This window comes from Heloderma suspectum, chromosome 2 (genome assembly GCF_057233095.1).
Source record: "Heloderma suspectum isolate Gila_16-S chromosome 2, 16-S_ref, whole genome shotgun sequence".
NCBI classification, from domain to species: Eukaryota; Metazoa; Chordata; class Lepidosauria; order Squamata; family Helodermatidae; genus Heloderma; species Heloderma suspectum.
The window spans coordinates 282,676,543-282,694,189 of record NC_139459.1 but is presented as its reverse complement, the minus strand read 5'-3'; the positions used below and the strand labels follow the sequence as shown (position 1 = coordinate 282,694,189).

Genomic DNA, 17,647 nt, shown 5'->3' with positions numbered 1-17,647 from the left:
CCACCTTTCCTTTCCTATTACAGTAGCCTGGAGGAGCTTGCAGCTGAGGAATCAACGTGGTCTGCAGGTGTTCCAAGCAGACGACTGGAGGGACTCCTGGGGTCGCGTGCAACCTGCTGTGGAAAGGGGAGGCCAGCATGGGCGCGGATTCAAGCAGAGTGCCTGCATCGGACTGGGTCACCCCTACAGGGAACTGGCAGGGGTAGGAATAGGGTGTGTGCGCGCGCGCGCGGAGGGAAGCAATCTGGGTGGCACGCAGGGCCGAGAAGAGCGCGACTGAGAAGGGCCAGCCGGCCAATGTGGCAGGCCGGACGACGGCACGTGCCGTGGTGGCCCAAAGCGCGCGCCAGCCCCGGAGAGGCGGCGAGGGGCGCCGCGCGGTGCTTTGGCGGGGAGCGCGCTGCACGGGCAGCCTGGGCCCAGCGAAGGGTGCAGAGACCGAGCGCGCTCGCTCGCCAGCCGGTCGCCTGGGGAGCATGCGCTGTGGTGGCTGCCGAGGATGGAGAGCGTTCCGAACGGGCGGGAGGAGAGCGATGCAGCGGGGCGGGGGGGATGCGAGGGGAGGAGGCTGGGCAGGTTGGCCGCCTATTTGAGGGAAAGTAGCAGTTTGTATTCGCTCAGTGTTTGCCGTAACGGAGCTGAGCCCGCCGCGCGAGGGCCGGAGCGAGCAGCAGCAGCCCGCCTGGCTGTGCAGGGAGCCCGAGCGGAGCTGCCCCGGCTCTCCCCACCCCTTCGCCTCGGTCTCCGGAAAACTGCCCCGCTCGTGACATTTTAGTGCGGGGAGCGAAGCGAGGCGAGAGCCGCCGCCGCCGCCTGCTTAGCTGACTCGCTTCTCTGAAGTAGCCGGAGGACACCCAGCGCCGCCGGCTTCCAAGAAGCCCCTCGCAGGCTCCCCGCCCGAGCGGGGGCCAGGGAGTCCTGCCAGCCCAGCCCAGCGCCGCCGCCGCCGGGGAGAGGGGGAGAGTTGGTGCCGCCGCTGAATTTTTAATGGAAAAATGGCGATCTCGGCACAGACCTGCGGCGCATCTTGCCTCGTCCCGGCTCTGTGCAGCCAAATAATCCTGTGCCTCCTCGTCCTCTCGACTCCCGCCGCGGATGGCTACAGCTTCCCTCAGCAGTACACGTAAGTAGGAGCCCCGCACCCACCTAGGCTGCCAGGGCAGCACCCGGCACTAGCCGCCGCCGCGGGGAAGTGCAGCCTCGGCTACCTGGCAGGCACTTGCCTCGCAACTTGATTCGGATTGTGTCTGGTGGCGAGCGCTTTGGCGCTTATCCCGCCACGAATACCTTCGGCGACATGGCGTCCTTTTTATTTTTATTTATTTTTTTTAAGTACACCCGGTTTGCATTGGTTGGATGTCGGACCGTTTTCCTTTTCCTTTTTAGTTGAGGATGGGGGAATTTGGCTCGCGCACAGGTTCTCTCTTCCTCCGCCTACCGCTGCCCTACACGTTTAGACACAGTCAAGTGCAGTACCGGATTCTACCCGACTCAACCTCATTGCCAAAGTGGCGGGATTAAGGGTTGGGTTTTTGTTTTTGGTTTGTTTTTCAAATGCTAGGAGAAGATTGTATTACCATCTTTTTCTCTCTCTCTCATTTTAAAACAAAAGATACATCTCAGAAATCCTTTGCATAGCATAACTCCTGTATAGGACTGAGTAAACCAGCGAGCAAACAAGCAGAAGACCCATAGGAAAATTATATTAATATTGTCAGTTTGCTGGAGAACTCTTAATATGTGCAAAGTTTGAAAGTATCACAATGAAGTAGTAATGAGCATATTTAATTGAGCTCCATTATTTACAACTACAGTAGTGTTAGAAATAGCTAAGATTTCAGTGTAAACGTTGGCAACAGCAAGTTTCTATTTTTAAACTCCTCTTTCCTGTGGCCTTATCAGTTTCTGCATTCTCCACTGCTCCCCTTTCTATAAATTTACTTGGTGTGTGCCTCTCAGATGGAATGAAGGTTGCTGAAGTTCCCAAGTTTTTCAGTTTCTTAAAAGAAACCGAATGAAATTTTAATTTCAGCCACGAAAGAAGCAGAGATGGGTTTTATGGCTTATAGGTGTACCTACAACGAACTCTACAATCCAGGAAAACCTAGCAGAGGTCTAAACTAATAACATATTGATAACTGCACTGCCACAGGCTATCTACAGCTGCTTTATTAATATTATTACTATTGCAATGCCTGTACTGACACAGATGGATTCCAGTCTGCTGAGACAGAAGATTGGAAATCATCCTATGAGACTGGGAGGTGAGAGGCAACATGTCAAATGTCTATCAGCAGAAAACAGTTTGCTGTTAGGAAGATTTTCATTTAATGCCACATTCATTCAAAGCATCTTTCCTTAAATCGCCCTGATCTGTGATTGGTAATTGCATGAGATGCAGCATCTGGGACATAAATCGGTGCCATTCTTGTGATTCGGCATGAAGGTGGGAAGTGTGTCTGTTTGTCATCTACTTCTGCAAGTGAAGAAATGCCTATTATTGCTTCAGACCATCAAGACATGTTGACCTTAACTTCCTATTGGTATTTTTGTTAGATTAAACCCTGCAGAGGACTTCATTTAGTATAGATTCCATGTAAAAAGATAAATATTTTGGAAGTGTGACTGGATGAAAGATTTTAAATGTGTATGACCTGCTGAAGGGCATGCCTGCTGTTGAATGTGTGCTTATAAACTCATGTAAAGAGGTAATGCGTGCTTTCCCCCAAATGAAACCGTTTCTAGCCCTGTGGAATCGTTGCAGTCTAACATGATGGTCTGCAGTGCTCCCCTTTTCAAAGTTTCCTGTGTTATTTGTTAGCCTACCAAAACACACACATGCTCACATTCCTCTGGAGCTATCGTGGAACATTGCTTCCATCCTTCTGAGTTCCACACACTATTGACCTCTGAGACTCAGCCGCTGGGCTCTCTTTTCCTGTCAATCTGGCTATCAAACATGCATACAAATTCCACTGGGATATGAAGTTCAGAAGGGTTTCTACCTGGGGTGAGGGAGACAAAAAGCTTACACTTGTTCAGTTATAAATGTTTATGGTTTGATCTTGCAGTCTTCCTGTGTGCATGAGTAATCCTTACTCATGCAAGCAGTCCCTTTAGAAATAATCAGTTTATTCCTCTCTGAATGATCACAGAAATAGCCCCAACCCTTAAACCATAATAATGTGTCACTATTTCCCTCGAAACTGAATTTGTAATGTTACACTTTTAATTTAGAAGGAATTATTTTGTTGTAGTTACACAAATCTAAATAGGAACTACAATTCAAGGAGCATATAGGCATCCTTTCTCATACACAAAAAAGTCAGAAATATAGTAAGATCTGTTGTGCCATGCTTCAGTATAAATCCTACCAGATTAACAGCACAATCCTATACGTGTCTACTCAGAAGTAACCCCCACTGAGTTCAGTAGGATTTACACCTAGGTAACTGTGTATAGGATTGTACCTAAATTATTGAAAAACAGACATTGTAGCTGCAATTCCATGCACACTTACCTGGGAGTAAGTCCTACTGAACCCAATAGGACTTGCTTTACTTCTGAACAGACATGCGTAGAATTGGGTTGCACAAAATGCATTTCCTTATCAGCTCTTCTACAATAATGTCAAGGGTCTGATTCTGCATTCTTAAAGCTCTTCAAACCCTTATAGAAATCAATGATTGTTAGGTGTGCTAAAATTCAGTGCAGGATTGGCCTGGTAGGAATAATCTACCAATTCAAACTTCGCTTTACTGTGGGGGGGGGGGGAGGCGCGTTATGACCAATATACCGTGTATGTGTATGCTTCTTGGGAACTATGCTAGCTGATGTTACAAATGAAAACAAAATAGCACACAGATTTTGGTTTGCCCCTTTTTCTGCTTTGGTTTTCCCAGATTTGGTTTTTGTGTGTGTCTAAAAGAAAAAGGCATGAAGCGAATGCCCTTTAACATGTGGGCTGTACTGGTAGATGCTGCTCTTCAGGGCTCCCAGCACTGTACTGCCTAATGCTTAAAAGCAGAAATGCTGCAAGAGAAGAAAAATGTAATAGTTCCATTGAATAGTTTTTACAAGCCTCATATAAAAAAACCCCCAGAATTCGTTGAGCTGGTAAAAATTTACAGTATTTACTCGGGGAAAAATACATTTCTCTAACAAAATGAAGCTCTTGATCTTCCAAGTGCGAGATACTTTTTTCATTATTTTAGACAAAGCTTTCTATTTATTTATACACAACAGTGTACGTGACACCTTATAGGGATTCATAGAGAAACTCCAACAAAGCTTACAGTCTAAAATAGGCAATGGAAAACAACAGAAGCGGGGGCCGGGGGGGAGAAAGGTGGCAAGTGGTGGATGTGGGGAAATGCAGTTATTATATGTACTTAAACTTGCTTACAGTTAGGAATGATGATTACAGGTTTAAGCCAAAGGCCTTGTGGAAAAGTTGGGTTTTGAGGAAAGGTTCGAATGAATATTTGATAAACATGTATCAGTTGAGAAGGATGCTGAGCCTTTTTATTACAATCCTTTTCTATTACAAGGGCCTTTTCTGTGGTGGCCCCCACTTTGTGGAACTCCCTTCCTAGGGAACTCCGTCATGCCCCCTCTTTAATGAGCTTCCGTCGTGCATTAAAAACGTGGTTGTTCAGGCAGGCATTTGGGGTGGGCTAGGGTATTTTTTTTAAAAAAAAATTTATGGTAAAATTTTATTGTTTTAAATTGTTTTATGGTGGGTTGTACATCGCCCAGAGTGGCTGGGTGACCAGTCAGATGGGCGATTAATAAATTTAATAAATAAATAAATAAATAAATCCCTCAACTTTTAGAGATTGTTCTCACTAAATCTCTCTCTCACTGTGTGTGTGTGTGTGTGTGTGTGTGTGAGAGAGAGAGAGAGAGAGAGAGAGATGTAAATCCTCCAGTGTAATATCTTTTGCCTTCATAACTGGTCCTAGAGTTGCCTTGCATTACAGGAGGCTGGCTGTCTTGCCTGGAGCATGCAGAATGATTAGAATATTTGCATTTGGATTGCTGAACCTCAGATATGATTTAGACGTTCACAGTGGTTTTGCATATCACTTCCTAGTTCTGTTCCCTAGAAAACCTCTGGTGTTTCATATTATCTCTTTTTTCCTGGGCAGCACGGTTTTAACCACCTTATACAGAGCTAAGGAAGGCTTGGCTCAGTTTGTTGTCTAACGTGGAATTTCTCATCGAGATTTAAAAAGCAAAATCCCAGACTGGAACAGGCCTATTCATGTTGGGTGGGCATGTTGGGTGGTATCCACTTGACTGACAGGTTGCTTTTGGTGAGTGGGTATGCCTGTGTACACAAATGGGATTAAGGGCTTTGCTCTTTGATGCTGATTCCTCTTTTAAATACTTTTCGGCATTGGCTAACTGGTGCTAAATAGAAGCAGGATCTTGTGGAGGTATGTCAGCAACCTCTGCATGATTCCACATATATTTCTTATGGTGAAAGAAGATCCTGTTTAACAACTGATCATGTAAGTAATTGTTCTCTTGTCTGGGCCCATATCTAACTTCTGTGAGATGCTAATGAGAATTAATATACGTGGAATATAACATATACGTGGAATATAAATTCCCAAGCTGTAACTGTGTTAGTCCATTTCAGGAAAAACAATGAGGAGTCCTGTGGCACATTAAAGGTTAACACTTATTTCTTGTTGTGGAAAGCCAGTGTGGTGTAGTGGTTAGAGTGTTGGACTGGTACTCAGGAGATCCAGGTTCTAGTCCCGACTCAGCCGTGAAGCTCACTGAGTGACTTTGGGCCAGTAACTGACCCTCAGCCTAAACTACCTCACAGGATTTTTGTGAGGATAAAATGGAGAGTAGGTAGACCATGTAAGCTGCCTTGGGTTCTTTGCAAGGGCAAAAAGGGTGGGATATAAATGTAATAATAAAAATAATTTTTAAAAAAAAGCTTTCATAGGCTAGAGCCCACTTCACCAAATCTAGAAAATATAAATTGTTATTAGTATTGTAGGCTTTTAAAGAAACAAACTTATACTTTGCTCTGTAAGAAGGTTGTTTATTCTTTGAATTTGAAAGATATTTTGGAAGGTGTGGAAGCTCTTTCGCTATAGAGCAGAGCATGCTTTGTACTGCTATCCATAAATGTAAGATGTGGTTAGCCAATTCCATTGTCTGTCATTGTGATTTGTTTGTTAACTTGGTTCAGTTCCTTGCTCACTATTAGATATTTATTTCTATGGGAAGCATGGTAGTTATAAAAAAAAAACTGGGAGCAGTGTTAGGCACACAAGTTTGAAATGCCTTTTTTGTTTGGTGTTAGATATGACAAGGCCTCACACTTTTGAATGGAAATGCTAATTTTGTTTTTCAATCAAGTCTAGAGTTGTCCCTAAATACTAGTACTTGGTATTATTAATACTAAAAATGATTTATTTATTTATTTTGTATCTTGCTGTTCTTCTAAAAGTACATAGTACCAATGCATAATTATAGTCATAATTATAGCATAATTATAGTCATATAATATCATCAATTAGATACAAGTACAACAAGCAGTTTCAAAAAGCAAAAACAAAATCTAACCAACACTTTACATAAACCTAGCAGCAGCAAAAGTGAAAAGATGTTACTCATTAAAAGTGTTAAAAACTAGACTAGATTTTACACATTAAAAGCCTATATAGGAGCAAGCAGTCCCTAAGGTGACCTGGTTGTTATCAGATAGTCCAATTCACACGTGCATAAAAATGCTTGAGTATGTGTGCATCCAATGAACTTGGAAATCTAGGGATCTTTCGTATTGGCATGGTACACACACAGCAGATCATGCATTATATTCCAACAAAGTGGGGACATTAGCTCACTGAGGAAGATTATGAGGAAACAACATTTATTAGCTTTATGTGGTAAGCTTTATTTTACCACAAATGTTTACAGAAAGAAAAAGGTTAGATTAGTATACCAACCCCATAGGTCTAGACTGGCAGACTATTTCTAGTAATAGAGACAGAGAAAGACAGAGGTGGTGAATTAACATGCCATATAAGGAGTGGGAGAATGCTTGGGAAATGGTGAGGGAGGGCTTAGGAGACTATACCAAACAGGGGCTTCTTCAAGCTTTGATTGTATAGGATGGGCCATGTGAGGGCAGAATGGATAGATTTGGAGCAATTCTAGGAGAAAGGGGGGAAAACAGAGCCAAACTGGATAGATTTACCTTGTAAGGGGAACCCAAAGGACCTTACTTCCCAGTTGGTCAGACTTGCTTAGGAACTCACAGTGGGCACAGGCTACCCTCTGGTGTATAGGCTTTTGGTCTTGAATTCACAATGGGGTAATTACCCCAACTGCCAGGATTGATTCTGAGTGCAGGGAGATAGTTAGCAGCTCAGATTCAGAAGAGGAGCAGCCAGACCTGTGGGAGGCTTTTTCACAAGCCAGTTCAGATATGGGTAGGCGTGCTTCTCAGGTTACCAACTCACAGATGACCGGGCATGAAGCTTCCTCCTTGCCCCCCTCTGTAGCGAGCAGCGAGCAGGAGGAGGAGGGGCTTGAGGACTGTGACCTAAGAGACGCGAGGCGGCGGTGCAGAGCTAAGAGGGGAACTTCAGGGGCGGAGCTCAGACGGTCGAACAGGTTAGTGACACGTGAGAGACTACGCAGGGAAGCAGCGCACAAGGGGTGGGACCTCCCTCCCTAAGCTGGCCTAGCCAGGTAGCCTCCCTTTCAAACTGCGGGCAACTTTCGGTGATCCCATTTTAATCCCCTGGAGGCATTCCTTTGCAGCCACAGAGTCTTTGAGGATTTGCAGCTGTAATGAACCCGTGAATAATGAGTTACAAACGTGAGACTGAAGCCTCTCTATTTGTGTGTGTGTGAGTGCTTAAGGATAGAGGGGGCTAAGGGATTTGTGACACCAACTGTCTAAGCAACCTGCTGTACCAAGCTGTCCATAAACAGCTCAAAAGCTTGCCTATCCAACATTGGTTGGGTTCAAGAGCCAAAGGTGATGATGGGAAAACTGAATGGCCAGCTAAGATGTTGTTAGGGACCCCAGAGCCAAAATCTAATCTTATTGGAAAAATAGAATTTTTCTATGGGCAGGGGGAGGTATGGCGTTGGGGGATTAACAGGCCAGCTGAGGAGAAGAGGGGCTAGACACCTTACAGCTGTCCCCTCTTCTGGTTCTTCCCCCAACCTGATGGTTCCTGGCAGCCTTACCAGTCTGCCCTCGGGTCTGGTGGTGCTGCTGCTGAATGCCAGGTCGGCCCAAAATAAAATCTCCCTCATCCATGATTTGATTGTGGATGAGGGGGCTGACCTGGCATGTATTACTGAGACCTGGGTGGGGGAACTGGGAGGGGTCACTCTCTCCCAGCTGTGCCCTCCTGGGTACTCGGTGCAGCACCAACACCGACTTGAGGGTCGGGGAGGGGGGGTTGCCGTGGTCTATAGGAATTCAATCTCCCTCTCCAGGTTTCCTTCTCATTCGAGTGCAGATCTTGAGTGTTTGTACCTTGTGTTGGGTACCCGGGACAGATTAGGGATTCTGTTGGTGTACCACCCACCCCGCTGCCCATCAGACTCCCTGCCTGAGCTGACGGAGGTGGTCTCAGACTTGGTGTTGAGGACCCCCAGGATGATGGTCCTGGGGGATCTCAACTTCCATGCCAAGGCCGCTGTATCCGGGGCGGCTCAGGACTTCATGGCCGCCATGACAGCCATGGGGCTGTCCCAACATGTCATCGGCCCAACGCATATAAAAGGACACACGCTTGATCTGGTTTTCTCGACTGGGCAGGAGGATGGTGATCTGAAAGTGGAGGAATTAACATCTGTCCCTTTGTCATGGTCAGATCACTTCCTGCTGAGGTTTAGACTCCTTGCGGCCTTTCCCCTCTGCAAGGGTAGGGGACCTATTAAAATGGTCCGTCCCCGGAGATTAATGGATTCCGATGGATTCCAGAGGGCTCTGGGGGATTTTCCTGCTGGTATGGCTGGTGCTCCTGTCGAAGCTCAGGTCACTCTGTGGAATGCAGAGATGACTCGGGCGGTTGACACAATCGCGCCCAAGCGCCCTCTCCCTCTGAGCAGAGCCCGGCCAGCTCCTTGGTATACACCTGAGCTGAGGGCAATGAAGCAAGAGGGGAGACGGCTAGAACGCAGGTGGAGGAAAACTCGTGCTGAGTCTGACCGAACACAGGTAAGAGCCCACTATCGCGTCTACTCTGTCGCGGTGAGGGTGGCAAAGAGACAGTTCTTTTCCACCAGCATTGCATCTTCTCAGTGTTATCCAGCGGAGCTTTTCCGAGTGGTTCGCGGCCTGTTACATTCTGGGCCAGGGAGAGAGACGGTCGAACCCTTGGTAGTACGCTGTGACAAGTTTGCACGGCACTTTGAGGATAAAGTCGCTCAGATTCGTCATGAATTGGACACCACCATTAATGCAGTTCCATTGGTAGAGGCGTTCAGAGCACAATCTGGTCCAGTTTTATTGGATGAGTTTCAGTTACTGAGGCCTGAGGATGCGGACAAGGTGCTTGGCCAAGTCCGATCGACCACTTGTGTGCTTGACCCTTGCCCTTCATGGCTTATTAAATCAAACAAGGAGGGGTTGTCCGGCTGGGTCCAGGAGGTTGTAAATTCCTCCTTGAGAGAGGGAGTGGTGCCTGCCGCTTTAAAAGAGGCAGTAATTAGACCACTCCTGAAAAAGCCTAACCTGGACCCAGAGGATGTTAACAATTATAGGCCAGTGGCCAACATCCCCTTCCTGGGCAAAGTGCTTGAGCGGGTGGTTGTAGGACAGCTCCAGGCACTGTTGAATGAAACGGATTATCTAGATCCATTTCAGTCAGGCTTCAGGCCTTGTTTTGGAACGGAAACTGCCTTGGTCGCCCTGTGGGATGACCTCTGCCGGGAGAGGGACAGGGGGAGTGCGACCCTGTTGATTCTCCTGGACCTCTCAGCGGCTTTCGATACCATCGACCATGGTATCCTTCTGGATAGGTTGTCTGGGTTAGGAGTTGGAGGCACTGCACTACAGTGGTTCCGCTCCTACTTGGATGGCCGATTCCAGAAGGTGGTGCTGGGGGATTATTACTCTGTGCCATGGCAATTGTGCCATGGGGTTCCGCAGGGCTCCATTTTATCCCCTATGCTGTTTAACATCTACATGAAACCGCTGGGGGAGGTTATCCGGAGGTGTGGGCTGAGGTGCCATCAATATGCAGATGACACCCAGCTCTACCTCTCTTTCTCATCAAAACCAGGTGAGGCAGTGGCTGTTCTGAATCAGTGCCTGGGCATGGTAATGGACTGGATGAGGGCTAATAAACTGAAACTCAGTCCAGACAAGACGGAGGTACTGTTAGTGGGTGGTTCGTCTGCCCGGCTAGGTGATATTCAACCTGTTCTGGAGGGGGTTGCACTCCCCCTAAAGGATCAGGTTCGTAGTTTGGGGGTGCTCTTGGATCCAGAACTGTCACTTGAGGCACAGGTGAACTCAGTGGCACGGAGCACTTTTTATCAGCTTAGGCTGGTATACCAACTACGCCCTTATCTGGACAGAGATAGCCTAGCTACAGTTATCCATGCTCTGATAACTTCTCGTCTGGATTACTGCAATGCGTTATACGTGGGGCTGCCTTTGAAAACGGTCCGGAAACTTCAGCTGGTCCAAAATAGGGCAGCAAGATTGTTAACAGGGATTGGCCTGCGAGCTCATATTACACCAGTACTTTTCCAGCTGCACTGGCTGTCAGTCCATTTCCGGGCCCGATTCAAAGTGCTGGTGTTAACATTCAAAGCCCTTAACGGCTTGGGGCCAGGTTACCTGAAGGATCGCCTCCTTCCATATGTGCCTGCCCGGACCTTAAGATCATAATCAGCGGCCCTTCTCCGTGAGCCCCCGCCAAAGGAAGTGAGGCGGGTGGCTACTAGGAGGAGGGCTTTTTCTGTTTTGGCACCCCGGCTCTGGAATGAGCTCCCTAGTGAGGTTCGCCTGGCGCCTACATTGTATTCCTTTTGGCGCCAGGTGAAGACCTTTTTATTTTCCCAGGCATTTTAGCATTTTAGCTTTCTAAACTTTTAGCTTTGCTGTTTTAAATCTGTATTTTAAACTCTTGCACTGCTGCTAGTTTTTATTGTGGTTGTATTGTTGTATTGTGGTTTTAATGTTCTATATATTTTAAATTGTTTTATTGTGTGTTGTTTGGTTTTAATTTTTGTGAACCGCCCAGAGAGCTTCGGCTATTGGGCGGTATAGAAATGAATGAATGAATGAATAAATAAATAAATAAATAAATAGTGTTTGGAACGTAGAGCCTAAAAACGAAAAAAATGTGGTTGTTCAGGCAGGCATTTGGGGTAGGTTAGGGTATTTTAGAAAATGTTTTTATTGTAGAATTTTATTGTTTTAAACTGTTTTATTATATGCTGTACATCTGTTTTATTATATGCTGAATGACCAGCCAGATGGGCGATTAATAAATTTAATAATAAATAAAAAATAAATTAAAAAATCTCTCCTTGAACCCTGACTAATCTGCAAACATGGAGAGACTCAAGGGAACTTAGGGGAAGGAGGCAAGATAGGGAAGTCAAGTGTGTGTTTGTGTGGTTACACTTGACTTAAGACCCTGAAAAAATCTCAGCACAATGCCCTAGGCCAGCCTTCCCCAGCCTGGTACCCTCCAGATATTTTGGACTACAACTCCTAGTATTCCCAACCATTGGCCATGCTGGCTTGGGCTGTTGAGAGTCGAAGTCCATAACATCTGAAGGACACCTGAGGGGATCCTTCATGACAATGGAATGAGAAAAGCGTTGGAGTATTATCTAGATTTTCATGGAATCGGCTTTGGTCTGTCAGGGACACATGAAGCAAGATAAGCCGAGTGTACTGTACCTTTAAAAACTGGTTTTTAGGGGTCAAACAGCCCTTGAAAGGAACATACTTATGGGTGGGGGGAGTAGAACTGAACATAATTAAGCTGGCAGGGGCTGCCCAACCAATGAGAGAGGCTTGTTTCCCGTCCTGTCCAGGCTCCCCCCTGCTACTACATTCTAATGAATGGAGAGCAACTAATAAGCTCCCTATGAGTGTATCCCCTGCCCCAATTTCACCGCATTCCAGCAATTTATTGTGGAATTATTCCTCTCTCCTCTGTTCCCCAGTATGCGCACTTTTCCTTTGAGAAGCCAAAATCCCTGGTTCTCGAGTGCAGCCTCTGAAGGCTCCCCCTGAGAGCACCCCCCCATTTCACCCCAATCCTGCAAATTGTTTTGGAGTTATTGCTTACACACACGTGCACGCATGCCTTTCTCCTTCTCTGGGAACTTTCTCCCTGTTTTCAATGACAGGCTTCCAAGATCTCACCAGATCAGAGAAGTGACTTTACATAACATCAAAGAAGCGACTTTACACAATATTGGAGATGTGATCTAACACAACAATGGTTAAAGTAATGTAAACATCAGAGAACTGCATCATCATGGAAGCTAATTACTGGTGAAATGGGAGTGCAAGGTGATTCTGAAGTCTAGAAAGGCTCAGTGAGCCAGGTGAAAGACGCACCCCAGGGCAGGGCTATCATGCTGAAGTGAGTGCGGAGGATAGGGGCATACAGCACCAGAAGCGTGGAGACCCCACATTAAAGAAATAAAACAGAGTAAAGTAGTCTCAGAAAATCCGGCTTTTCCACTGGAAATCTCTGGGGTGGCTGCAGATTGGTATCTGCCGCCAATGACCTCGAAATGCTCCCAATTCACAGCAAATCCCCCTTAAGGACATCCCCCTGGTTGGGGAAGCCTGCCCTAGGTTCTCAGCTTGCCCACTGAGCCAGTAGGCCATTGGGCTCAGAGTCTACAACTCATAGAGAGGGAAACAACCCCAATGCAAGGCAGTCATTCTCATGGGCCTGCAAAAGAGCAGTGGCTGCAAAATTGTGGTTGTGTGCCCAGAACAGGTGGCTCACAGGTGCCCTATGGAGAAGGATTGAGCTCATAGTGTGATTGGGCTGTGCCACAGAATGGAAGCTGGCTAAGAAGTCTCAATGGATGCTCCACAAGGGGTGAAATACAAGGCAGAGGTTAGGTCTGAGCTCTGTGACCACAAAGGATCTGGGCAAATATAGCCAGCAGAGTGATTAAAGTGAGTAGAGTGAGGAAAAGCTCTGGCCCTGGAAAAGTGGCTAGGCACCTAAGTAGGAGAAGGCGGGTGCTAGCAGGTATCACAAGGAATAAGCTGAGAGCCAAGTGAAGCCTGGGTGGTTCTTGGAGCTATGCGACAGTGAGCAGGTCACACAATCAAAACGAAGCCATTTTTAACCCATAGGGTGTTGTAGGGTTATTTGAGGGCTGTTTAACCCTCCAACAAGCCATGCCACCCAGGGTTGGATGACACGATAAGCTGCATCTGGGTGGTGATCATACAAACTGCACTCAGGATGCTTGTTTAAGCCACAGTAGCTTGTTTTGATCATGCAAACCAGGTCAATGGGTCTGTCCATGCTGGGTTCCATGATCAAAAACAGCAGTGTGTCCCCAAATTCATTGGCAATTAGACTCATTGGCAATTAAAGGGATAACAACTTTGGGAGGAATCAGGATTGGGTAGAAAGGGGTACCCAATCCTTTTTGGTCAGTGGGCACATTTGGAATTTCGAGAGAGTATCATGGGCTCTCACAAAATGGCTGTCATGGGGTGGGGATTGCCCACTCATAAAATGGCTACCGTGGTGGGCATGTCTGGTCACAAAACACTCATTTCCCAGAAGGCAAACTGTTGAGGCTAAAAGAAAAGTAACTTGCTCAAGAACCTAAATACAAGGAAGAGGTTAGGTCTGAGCTCTAAAGCACAAAACCACTCTTTTGAACCCAAATAAAGACGATGCTGGAGGGCAGCACTTTGCTTTGTAGCTTGCCAGGCTCCCAAATAGACTACATGTGTACTAAAAGCAATTATGGCTGAGGTTCTCAGTAACTTCAGCATTTGGGGTGGGTTAGGGTATTTTAAAAAATGTTTTTATTGTAGAATTTTATTGTTTTAAACTGTTTTATTATATGCTGTACATCGCCCAGAGTGGCTGGATGGCCAGCCAGATGGACGATTAATACATTTAATAAATAAAATAAATAAATAACTTGGTCCTAAACCATTTAGGGACTACTCCAATAGGGGTAGGCGGCCACCTCCGAACTCTGAGGTGACCACCTATCCAGAGCAGAGTGGGTGGAGCATGGAGGGGATCTTTGCTTCCGCCACGCTACATTTGTTGCCAGGTGGCCGATTTCGGCTGTCTAGCCACAGCGCTTCGGAGCAGGGGAGTTGCGGCCAGACAGTGCATAGGAAGCATCGTACCGGCCCTTCTGAGGTCTCCGTCCCTCCCTGCTCCTGGGAATGCCCCCTTTCCTCCTGCTCTGTGCTGCTCTTACGAGGCGAGAGCCTGGGGTGATCCACACTGCCTACGAGGCAGTGGGGGTGGGGAGGCGGTTTTCTGGTAACCAACCGTGGAGTGCAGTTTCCAAGGTTGGTTCCCGAAAACCAAATAATCCTATGGCCATCCAGCCACTGTCTAGCGGCCATAGGATTGCCTATGTGTCCCAGCTTTATGCAGGTTAAGGCTGGAGAAGGTACTAATGCAGAGTCAAAGGCAGCCCTGGATCAGGCCAGCAGCATTCACACAAGGAGTACAATACCTGGCAAGGAATAATCCAAACGCAATATCACAAGGCAATTCAGAAGCTACTCATAGGAGGTCTGGCAGTGGTGGTGGAGGTCTCGGAAGTCAAGCCAAGAAGATCAGGGACCAGAGGTGGTGTGAAGACAGCTGAAGTTTATAAGCTGAAACTTCCAGAGCCTCACCCAGTTGCAGAACATCTGAGCAGTGATGTGGGTTTTCTCAGAAAATTTTGGATTGGAAAATTTTCCTATGCAAATTAGGCTAATTTGCATAGGGTCATTTGCATCAGAAAAATTTCAGTGTGCATTAGATTTTTTTGGAATGCCCTTTTGTTGTTGTTGTTCAGTCGTTCAGTCGTGTCCGACTCTTCGTGACCCCATGGACCATAGCACGCCAGGCCTTCCTGTCCTGCGCTCTCTCCCGGAGCGTGCTCAAGTTCATATTCATTGCATCCATGATGCTATCTAGCCATCTCATCCTCTGTCGTCCCCTTCTCCTTTTGCCTGGAATGCCCTAGAGTGATCTAAATTAGCATGTTTATTTTAATGTGTAAACAACAAAGTACCCCATGTTAATTTTTGTCCCAGTACATTCCAAGTAGTTCACTGAAATATTTCAGGAAAAATATTAAAGCAAACAATGTGATTTAAATGTTATATTACGTAGAAATTGTTATCAGAATACTTGTAAAAATTTAAAGACAATAGCATGTACTTCCCTTACATTGTTTTTCATTTAAGGAAAAAACCAAAAGGTAAGGAAACCTGTTAACGCACTAATAAATTGTAGGAACCTAAAGAACTGTGCATGTTATGCTGACAACCACTCATCTATTTCAGCAGAGTTCACCTCTTTTTCCCTAAGGCTCAAGCACCATCAGTTTTGCTGTCACTACTTATTAATACCATTTCACAGTGAGGCATGATATATGTATTTCATTGACATATATGTATGCTCTCACATACTTGCTAGGGATAAATACCTGAGAAACATTAATACTTTAACACTACCAAGCTTGCCTAATATTGTATTTGCAATTCCCCTCCCTTTATTGTTAGCAATGACCTTATGAAACTGATTTTTTTTGGCAGAAAAATTAAACACTGGAAATTTTTTGAAAGTTTTAGAAAATTTTCCACCCTAGATCACTGCATCTGTGGCTTCTGCAAGAAGTCCTCCTCATGAGGAGTGACCTGCTCACAAGGAGCTCTTTACAAGGAGCCTTCCTCTGCAACTGGGCACTTCTTCTCATAGAGATGGTCTGGCCAGTCTCTTGAGATGACAGCATTCTTGGGAGCTAGATGGTCACTGAGCCTCTGTCTCAGAGGTGGAACTCCCATACTCTTGCAGGAATGGACTTGCGAACATGTCCCCTGAAGACCCAGGCTCCTCCTGATCTGTCTCCTGGTCTCCAGGCATGGGCTGCTTTTCACTGCAGTTTGCTTCTGGGAGCACTAGCTCTTCCTCTGAAGAGGATTCTTCCAGTGAGGGCATGATACTTGGGACCATGACATTTAGGGCTTCAAAATGCCAGAACTTTGACTTGAGCCCAGAAGCCAATGGGAAGCCAATGGAGTTGACATAAGATCAGTTATATAATCTGACTTGTGAGCATCAGACAAAAGTCTGGCTGCCGTATTTTGATCCAATTGAAACTTCCAGATTGTCTTCAGAGACAGCCCCATGTAGAATGCATTACAATAATCCAGTCTGGCTATAACTGAAGCGTAGATGACTGAAGCCAAGTCTACCATCTCCATGTAAAGCCACAGCTGGCATATTAGCCAAAGTGTATAAAAAAGACTGCTAGCAACTACCACCACCAGAGCATTCAGGAAAAGTGGTGGATCAAGGAATACCCCCCAAACTATGTATTTGTTCCTTCAAGGGGAATGCAACCTCATCTGTAACAGTTGGAATGCCTCACCTAGATCACTGGTGTTCTTAACTGATAATATCTCCATCTTTTTTTAATTAGGTTTCAGCTTATTTAAACCCCATTCACTCCTGAACAGACTCTAGACACTAGTTTATTACTTCCACTGTCTCCCTGGGATTGGATGACGGGAACAAGAGGGCTGTGTGTCATCAGCATACTGATGTCATCTTGGCTCGAATTGTCAGATGACCTCACCCAGCAGTTTCATGTAGATATTAAAAAGCATAGGAGACAAGATGGAACAATGTGGTACCCCAAAGGCCATAAGACATAACAGCAGTCTCCCAGCACCACCTTCTAAGTCCAGCCTTCCAAATAGGAAAGAAATCACTGAAGAGTAGGATCTTCCCATCCAGATCGCCCAGAAGGATATCATGTGTAGGGATGTGCATACAAGCACAACTTGAGCTTGTCGAAGTTCTCCAAATTCACCTTGAAGCTTGTTCCATCTTGTGTTTGTATCATTCAGATTGTGGTCTTTGGGGGGGTTTGCATGAAAATTCACACATATTTCTCCAAATGTATGTTGTTTGCATCTCTGAAATGTAGGCATTCTTCTCCCATTGATTAAAGCATATTTGTGCATATGTTTCAGAAGTATGCTTTTTCATGCACATTTTTAAAATGTACACATGCTGTTGGGTTTCGGAATCACATTGCAAGCTTGGAAATGTACGGACTTTGTCCTCAGATTGCATTTGAGTTCATGTTCAGTCCAGGAAGTATGAACTAAATGAATCCTGATCAAAAACAAACTGAACCATTTTCTCATATATCACTAATCATGGTGTCGAAAGGCACTGAGAAATCCAAGAGAATCATCAGGGTAGCACCTCCCTGGCCATCTCCTGGTAAAGGTCATCCACCAGGGAGACCAAGGCAGTTTCCATCCCCAAACCAGACTTAATAAAACACTGGAATAGATACAAATAATCAGTTTAATTCAGAACACCCTGGAACTGAGAGGCAACCTCATGTCTGAACACCTTACTCAGATATGAAAGATGGAAAAAAAGGT

The 17,647-nt window shown here is 45.9% G+C and overlaps 1 protein-coding gene across 1 annotated transcript in view; it reads left to right on the top strand.

The window, feature by feature from the left end:
* The first annotated feature begins 379 nt into the window (after window positions 1-379).
* The window catches only part of CACNA2D2 (calcium voltage-gated channel auxiliary subunit alpha2delta 2), an 806,035-nt gene continuing 788,767 nt past the window's right edge, over window positions 380-17,647 (top strand). Inside the window, exon 1 of the mRNA XM_084839654.1 lies at window positions 380-1,123. Coding sequence (XP_084695780.1) covers window positions 996-1,123 — 128 coding nt within the window. The 5' untranslated portion in view covers window positions 380-995. The remainder of the gene's footprint in view (window positions 1,124-17,647) is intronic.